This window comes from Vipera ursinii (genome assembly GCF_947247035.1).
Source record: "Vipera ursinii genome assembly, chromosome: 16".
NCBI classification, from domain to species: domain Eukaryota; kingdom Metazoa; phylum Chordata; class Lepidosauria; order Squamata; family Viperidae; genus Vipera; species Vipera ursinii.
The window spans coordinates 8807101-8815852 of NC_139529.1; the positions used below are offsets into that span (position 1 = coordinate 8807101).

The following is an 8752-nucleotide window of genomic DNA, read 5'->3' on the forward strand; positions in this document are numbered from 1 at the left end:
AAAAGAAGCTAAAGGCAGGTGGGTTTGGCTAGGTAAAGGGAAGAGAAACCAGGAAGAGATCCCAGTACTATCAGCTGGGCCAGACCATTTTTTTAAAAAAAAAAAATTCCTTATTGCTTCCAGGAAAATAAATCGAAAAGTCCTTGAAATCCCCAAGAGGAGACGGGCTCCTCTTTAATTTCCCTGAAGCTCAATGCCAAGCAAAGCAGCCATATTTGGAGGCTGTGCTGCCAGCCACAATCGCAACCTTTTCAAAGCGAAAGTCTTGCCACAGGCGGATTAGGTCTTCCCGTCGTAGTTTGGGAGAATGACCGAATGGATTTCTTTTGGGGGGAGGTGGGGGAATCCAAAGCCGGCTATTCAACTAGGGTGCACAATCTCCAACGCAAAGCCAGCAATTCTTCCTTTCTCACATAAAGTTAGACTCAAATGCAGTGGGGAAAAAAGTCCACATGAGCTACAAATGGCCAAATGGCATGGGTTTTGCTATAAGTAGCTCCCCCATTCCCGGGTGACAGAGCCAAGAAGCCTATGGTTCCCTCCCATACATCCCCCCCACCCCCATAATGCACTCAACTCTCCATTTTGCCCTGAGCAACTAAGCAGGACCTGTTCATACGAGGAGTCAAACATTGCTTCAAATTGCTTTATACCAACCTTTCTCAATCTCGGTGGTCACTTTAAGATGTATGGACTTCAACTCCCAGAATTCTGTGTTGGCTGGGGAATTCTGGGAGTTGAAGTCCCCAGGTCTTAAAGAGCGTAAAGTGCTCCAGGCAGAAAACCTAGACATCTCAAACTCCCTTAAACTCAGGGTGGTGCCTTTTGCCCAGAGCTTCCTTGCAAACGGAGCCAACACTTTTCTTTGCAAGATTCGAAAGCCGGACGACGGAATTGGAGGAGAGGAATGGTGGAAAGATATCCCAACTTTTTATGCCCATTAGTGTGGGGAACGCAGCTCCCCATTTACTACAGCCTGCTCGGGTGAGTTTCTCCGGGATGCTCAACAATGCAGACCTCCGGCCAAGGATTCAACCCAAAGATCCAGCCAAGGACCTGCCCCAAACCAAACTGAATCAAACCAGGAAAACGATCACAACTAACGTCTCGCAAGCCCAGACGGCTGGTTCTTTGTTGCTAAACAGGACGGCGGTGGGGGTGAACGTGGCCTCGTTCCTTATTTTTGGAGGGAAGGAACCCCGCTACTCCTTCTGTACTAATCTGGGAAGAAAGAGGTCCTCCCACCAGGCAACGCCTCCAGGGATCCTAAATACGAGCAGACTAAAAAAATCAAAATTTTCTCAGGCAACGGTAGCAGTTCAGTAGGTAAATGGTTTGATCACGTGTGTGTTTTTTGTTTCTTTTGTAATTAATAAGAACATGCAAGCAGCTTTAGGATTACAGATCCCTCCAGAGAGCGGTCTGGTTCATAAGGGCCCCCCGTAGGCCGCCTCTGGCCTCGCCGCAGGCGTCTCTGGCCGGCTGGGGGAGCCCGGCCCGTCTTCGAAGGGCGGGGAGGTGCTTTGGGTATCGGAAGCCATGGCTTCTGGCCCGGCAGACTCCTGGATGACCGAGCTGGCCCCTTCGCCCTCCTCGCTCGGCTCAAACAAGGGGCCGTTGCTCTGGTCAACCGTGACGGTGTTAGTTCTGAGGGCCACGATCGTCCCGGAATCCCCTCTCCTTTCTGCATAGATCCGTTGTTCAAACATCTGAGCGGAGGAAGGCTGGAATTCGGGATCCAGGAGGACGTTTGTGGTGGTGGAGCCCATGACGGAGCGGTACATCTCCATCCCCTCGGGCAGCATGGACTTGATCTTGGGAAGCCACCGCTTGCGCACCCGGCGGGCGTTGGTGCACATGTCGGCCGCGATGACATTCATCTCACTCTCCTTGAAACTGGGGGCAAAATTCTGACAATACACTGCAAAGACAGGGGGTGAGGGGTGGGGGTTAGCCGAGGGCGGGAAGAGGCTGCCATGGCAACTCACAGGGTGGTCTGGGTAAGTATCTGTCCACGGGAGCCCCTCCTCTGGAAGTGAGGATCAAGAAATGAGAGGGCTTTGAGGAGACTTGTGGCTGTCTAGACAGACATGGTGGGGATTCTGTTCTGGAAAGTCTGATCTATCTATCTATCTATCTATCTATCTATCTATCTATCTATCTATCATCTATCTATCTATCTATCTATCTATCTATCTATCTATCCATCCATCCATCCATCCAAATAAAAATATAAATAAAAGGCAGAATAAAAATAGAATGATAGTAATAAATTTCTCCATTCTTCCATCTTGTATCCATCCGTCCGTCCGTCCGTCTGTCTATCTCCACCCATCCAAAGTTCCCCCCTCCCCCATCCCAATGGAAGGAGAATTGGGAAACAGCTGACTATGTTATTGACTGCTCCGTTTTAAGCACCTCTCGCTAGCAAGAGGTGGGAGAGAAACCCACCTTTTCCTCTGCTTGGTTTTAGGAAAGATTAAAATAATCATCAGCTCCCCAAAGGGCTGTCCGTACCCGCCCACTTACATTTCACAGCGTTAAGCACTCGGCTCTCCAGGGGTTTCCGGCTGGGGTCACTGGTGGAAGAGCGGATTCCTGTTCCGCAACTGTTGGCCAAGGTGTTCCTGTTTCCAGAAGAAGCAGGGGGGGAGAAAAAAAACCTCAGGAAGAGGTAGGCCAAAACTTACAACCACTTAGCTAGCCTTGCTGGCTGGGGAATTCTGGGAACTGAAGTCCACAGATCTTAAAACTGAAAAAAAAAAATCCAGAATCACCAGCATTCCCGGATCACTTTTTTAAAAAGTACCTTGGTTTTTCAAAACTATCAGCAACCGGATAAAAGAGCCTTCTGATGTTATTTTATGCAAGGACCTCCACTATCCTCCCGCACCCAGTGCCTGCCACACGTGTGGATCTCATTTTCCAGAATTATCCACACGGGCCAGGCTGGCTGAGGAATTCTGGGAGCTGCAAGTCCACCTCTCTGACCTCGGGACAAAATCTCCCCAAAGGCAGCGTCTGTCTCCCACGGCTGAGCACAAGAGCCGGAGGGCTCTGGCAGATCCTAACCCACCCACCCTCCTTTAAAGGAGGAGCCCATAGACACGAAAGCCAGCTGGGTGACCTTCGGCCAATCACCAGGAGACGGCGAGTTCTAGTCCTGCCTAACCTTCCTGATTTTCAGAGTGGTTCTTCTGGGTTCTGCTCTAACTCCACAAAGCTCTTTGCCGTTCCTTTCTGGCTGTAGGAAAGTCAGAAAAGGCAGGGCAGGGCAGGTGATGGGTCACCCTACCTGTCGAAGAACGTGGCCAGGAGGCGTCGGAGGAGGACTTTGTGTTTCACACCTGCACAGAGGTGACAGTTCATGAGCTGTCCTCGGGTGATGTAAACCCCAGAACCTGGGAAAAAGAAGAGGAGGAGGAGGAGGAGAAAAGGAGAGAGGCTAAGCAGCTGCAGCCACCGTCCACCATCCCAGATGCTGGAACTTTGGCAGCCCTGGAGAAACCACACCTGGGACCAATGGAAGCAGCCAGACCTTGGGACAGACACAACCAAGTGGACACCGAGATGCTTCCCAACAGCTGGGAAGGTGGACTTCCAGAGGAAGACACGGGGCGTCGGCCGTTCTTCTGACTTGGCCTCAACCCATGGAGAAGAGGTGAAGGTGTTTGATGGGCAGCTGGGAGAAAGGAGTTCGAGGCCTCCCTCAAGGACCACTGGACCTTCTCCAACCAGCTGAAGTCTGTGTTGAGCCTCCAGCCGGCCAGGGCTATGTTAACTAAGATGAAGGGTGGCTGGGAAAAGGGCCAAGCTCTGTGAGCGAACGCCACAGCTGTATTGGGTGAGAAGGGGAACTGAAATCCTACAACCTCTGCTGCTAAAACTCACTTAACAACCAGTTTTGGGGCTCAGCCATGGCCGTAGGTCGAGGACAACCTGTACAGCTGTATAGCAAAGCAACCAACACAATTTGGTGTCCTTTGTTTCTCCTGACCGCCTGGACATCTGCATGATCTTGGGAAGAAGCCGGGAAAGGGAGGGACGAAGGGAGCGTGAGGGAATTCAATTAGATGATTTAAAAAAATAAATAAAATCAATAATTCCCTGCAGGTAGTGTCAGCAGTCGAGGGCGCCTTGGATGCAATTCCAAAACATCTGGAGCACCACCTGACCACCGCTGGCACTGACAAAAGCATCATCCGTCAATTGCAAAGGGCAGCTGGGCTTGGAACAGCTTCCGTCCTGACACCATCAGATGGCCACATCTGCCTATCTGAGGTCCTTGGAAAGGTCTCAATAGGTGGTCAAAAGTGCCAAATCTAGTCTAAACATCTGGCCGACTGTGCGGTGAGCCATAATAATGTACTGTTTGAACACCTGAATGCCGTTGGCATTGACAAACTCCCTATCGGTCAGTTGCATCTGCTTGGAATGGTTGACATCCACTTAACCCTATCAGACAAGAACGTCTTCGTATCTCAGGTTCTTGGGAAGGACTTGGTTATTGGACAAAAATGCCAAATCCACTCTGAACATCTGGCTGACTGTGCGATGAGCCATAAGAATAATAATGATCTTGAAAGAAAAGTCATTGCTTCCCTCCCATCAATCCAACTAAGATGGGACTTCAGCACCAAGACTGCAGCTCAGCTGTAATTTCCCGCCATTCTCATCAGGTGGTGAGTTTAAGGTTCTCATCCGTTATAACGGATGGTTATAATTTCCTTTTCACGCGTGTGGGGCTCATGGCCTAAAGCGGGCGTTGCTTTGCCCACCCAGAGACGGGTCCTGTTCATAAATACCTGCAACCAGTTCAAGTTTTTCTCCGGGATCACCTTCCGAGTAGAGCTTTGGGTGGCAACGGTAACCGATCTGGCTAATGAGACTTGCCGGAAGAGCTACCAAATCACGCCGTATCAGGACACAGGAGCGGCTCTCCACGGGAATTTGCTCCGGCTTCTCTGGAGGCCCTTGGAAAAGAGGAGGAGAAAAGTCACACACGGGAATTGGGGGGTGAGGGGGGGGGGGTCAGTGTGTAAAATTGTTCTCGCAAAGAGTTGGTTGGAAATGTAACCTGGGTTCTTTTCTGGCATGGTGCAAGGAGTGAAAATCAGCTCCTGGTGTTGCTTTTCAGTGGGGAGGGACGACGGGCTGAGCGCTGACCGCACCTTGCTGCAAACCACTATTATGGTTTTTATTTTAATTATTTGTATTATTTTTACAAATAACTCAAGTCATGGAAGATACCTAATGCTAGAGGACTACTTGAAGTCACCAGAGGCTGAGCTCGACTCGAAGGATCCTGTTTTTTGCAGGGTCAGCCCTTCTTCGCTCTCGGAAGACCCACTTTCATTACTACTTATGAGCAATCTTGGGGCTGAGGACTCTTAAACCCACAGAAGGAGGAAGAAGAATAAAAAACCAAGATCTGACAATGATTGTCAAACAATCCAATCCATTTCTTTTGACTGCCTGGTTGGCTTTCTCAAGATCTCAGAGCGGTGGCTTCCCCTGAGCAGGCTGCCAATATAACCAGAGACTTTTCAACATTCAACACTAAAACCCAAACACTCAATGTTTCTCCTGCTCAAAGTCGGGAAAGCACCACTCTCCTGAGCCACAGTTCGGAGTTGCCCCCAAAATTGCCAAACCCGACATTTGAGATCCATCTCAGCATAAAAGCAGAGGAGATAAAGAAAGAGTTCAGAAGAGGTAGACAACAAACTCTAGAAGGACCAGGGGAGGAGACATGATAGCAGGGTCCCAATATGTGAGGGGCTGCCACAAAGAAGAAGGGGTCAACTTATTTTCCAAAGCACCTGAAGGCAAAACAAGAAACAACGGATGGAAATTCATCAAGGAGAGAAGCAACCTGGAACTAAGGAATTTGCTGACAGTGAGGACAACTACTCAGTGGAACGGCTTGCCTCCAGAAGCTGTGAATGCTCCAACGCTGGAGGCTTTTAAGAAGAGACTGGACCACCCTTTGTCTGAAATGGTGTAGGGTTTCCTGTCTGAGCGAGGGGTTGGACTAGAAGACCTCCAAGGTCCCTTCCAACTTTGCTATTCTGTGAAGCATATGGGGAAGGTGAAGCAAACAGGATTACCTGCATAGCTGCCTGTAGACTTGATGTACATCTGCCCGTACTGCTCTTCCGTCATGGTGTCGTAGGCTTCATCATCCTCCTCATCCTCTTCGTTGTGGTAGGATGTGGGGCTGTCTGTGGTGGGGATGCTGCTGGCCCCGGGACTCGTCCGCTCTCCCTGGATGTACGGAGCCTGCGGGATGCTGGAGATGAGTGGGGCGAGGCTGGGCACCCCGTAGTAGGAGACGCGGGACAGCTTCACCGCCGTGGTGCCTGAGGAGCTGCCCGCCGCCGTGTCTCGCAGGCCCCCCTCCAGGGACCTCTTGGCCGGCAGTCCCGGCAGCGGCGTCTGCTGCTCCGGGTTCTCGTGCTTGACCCGGGTGAGGAGCGGGATGGGTACCGACGGGGACATGACGTAAGGCATGGAGGCCATCTGCACGGGGTTGCAGGGGCTCTGGGGCTCCGAGCCGGCCTCTTCGATCATGGCCGTCTGAGAGTCACAGTGGGGAGAGCTGACCTTGAACATGAGGTCGGTCCCTTTCTCCACAATGTGCTGGATTTGCAGGAATCCCGCCGTGTACATCACCACCAGCTGCTCACTGGCTGCCATGGTCAGCTTGCCGGTGTAGCAAAAGGAGAGGATTTGCTGGAAGCAGGTGGCCGGGACGGAGCTGGGCAGCTCAAACGCACTTTTGCTGTTCCCGCTGAAGAGGTCCCGGAAGTACAAGCTGCTGGCGGCCAGCACCGCCCGGTGGGCCTTGAAGGCCTGGCCCTTGACCACGATGGAGACATCGCAGTAGAGCCCCAGCAGCCTCTGCTCGTTCAGGGAGCCCAGCACGGTGTTCCCAAAATTGGGGATCTCGATGTGCAGCATCTGCGACATGTCTCGCCCCAGCCTTACACACTCAGCGTGACAGCGCCCGACACAAAGTGCATCTGTGGGGGTGGGGTGGGGGGAGGAGAGGGAGAGAAACACACTTGGTTGAGCTGGGCAGCAATAAGAAAACTGAATATAGGTAGTCCTCGGCTTACAACAATTCATTTAGTGACTGCTTGAGGTCACCGGGTGATCAGAATTCAGACGCTGGGCAACTGACTCGTATTTACGACGACTGCTGTGTCCCAGGGCCACATGATCCGCTTTTGCAACTTTCTGACAAGCAAAGTCTTATCAGAAAGTGGAAAGCCACCGAGTCACATCTCGAGACATGCCAAAAAGCGACAACAACGAGGGTTGAGACTCATCTGAGGTGAATGCAGGTTTTGTTGGAAGAAGAGAAGCAACCTAGAATTAAGGAGAGGTTTCCTGAAAGGGGGAAGAATCCATCAGCGGAACGGCTTCTCTCCAGAGGTTGTGGGGGCTCCATCACTGGAGGGGCTTTTAAGAAGCGAGTGAGAACCGACGTGGTCCCAGGAAGACCATCTGGGGATACCACCCACCTATAGACCCCCTTTCAACTCTGGGGGTCGTCTCTGCCAGGAAAGAGGCATTTCCCAAGGGGGGGGGCTGGAATTAAGAGCCAGGAAAAAAGGAGAGAAAAAAACACCCAAACGAGCTTTCGAGGCGATAACTGCATCCCCGGTGCCTGCTCCCATTCTGGGCAGCCATCTCTGAGGGCCAGCCGATGCCATGCGTGCACCCCCCATCCCCGTGTGGGAAACTTCTGCTCTGCTCAGATCTGCCTGCCTGCTTTCGCGTGGACGGACGTACCTTTAACAGGGATGAAAACCGGAGCTCGGCTCTTCCTGGGAAGGTCCCCTAAGCCGAGGGAAAGAGGATGGGGCAAAGGGAACAGCGGGGCATCCCTCCCGAGCCCCTTCCTTCGCCCGGGAAGTCAGGAGCTCCTGGTTTTTCAGCCAAGTCCGATTTCTCTAGCAGCAGCAGCAGCAGTAAAATCCAGGGCTGGGAGTCCCAGTGGCTGGATGGGAGTTGAACGGTTCAGCCGGTTCTCTGCAATGAATAACAGCCTTTGATAAGGATTCCCGGTGCAAGTGCCAATTCCGAAGTGGAGAAAGCAGAGAAAGGGGGGGGAGGCAGAGAGAGAGAGAGAGAGAGAGAGAGGGAGACAGCAAGAGAAAGGAAGAAAGAAGGCGGGGGGGGGGGAATGAATCAATGCCAGAGAAATGCTGTGAAGTCTTGGTTCAAGAGAGACTTCTGATGAGTCACTGCAGCCCAAACAAAGATGGCAGATATACTGCACTCTGCTGATGAAGCGCTCAGACGATGCCCCACCAGCCACCACCGGCTGCTGGCTTTCTTTCTTTCCTCTTTCTTCTTCTTCTCCTCCTCCTCCTCCCCCTCCTTCTCCCTCGTCCACCTTTTCACTTTTTTGGGGGGGGGGAATTTATGGTGCGGGTTTTGCATATGAATTGCTGCTGCCTCCTCCTCCTCCTCCTCCTTTGCCACTCTCTAGGACATTTGGAGTGTCAGAGCGGTTCCAAGTCTTTCAAGCAATCTGCAGTGCTGATGCAGCTTTTGGGTTAACCCCCTCCTGGATGGAGAGGAGTTGAATTGAATTGAATTGCTTGATTTGGCCAAGTGGGATGAGACACACAAGGAATTCCTCTCCGGTACAGAAGCACAAAGTCGCACCCGCCAAAGCAGCAGTGGAAATAAATAATAATAATAATAATAATAGAAAATTAAAAAGCTGAATGGGACT

The 8752-nt window shown here is 51.7% G+C and overlaps 1 protein-coding gene across 1 annotated transcript; it reads right to left on the minus strand.

Moving 5' to 3' along the window:
• Positions 1-667: 667 nt before the first annotated feature.
• NACC2 (NACC family member 2) lies at positions 668-6972 on the minus strand (the record flags this gene model as incomplete). The annotated part of the gene is made up of 5 exons (XM_083375425.1): positions 668-1921; positions 2530-2627; positions 3296-3401; positions 4806-4973; positions 6111-6972. 5 exons carry the CDS (start codon positions 6970-6972, stop codon positions 1428-1430), a joined length of 1728 nt encoding a protein of 575 aa, XP_083231551.1. The 3' UTR covers positions 668-1427.
• Positions 6973-8752: the final 1780 nt, after the last annotated feature.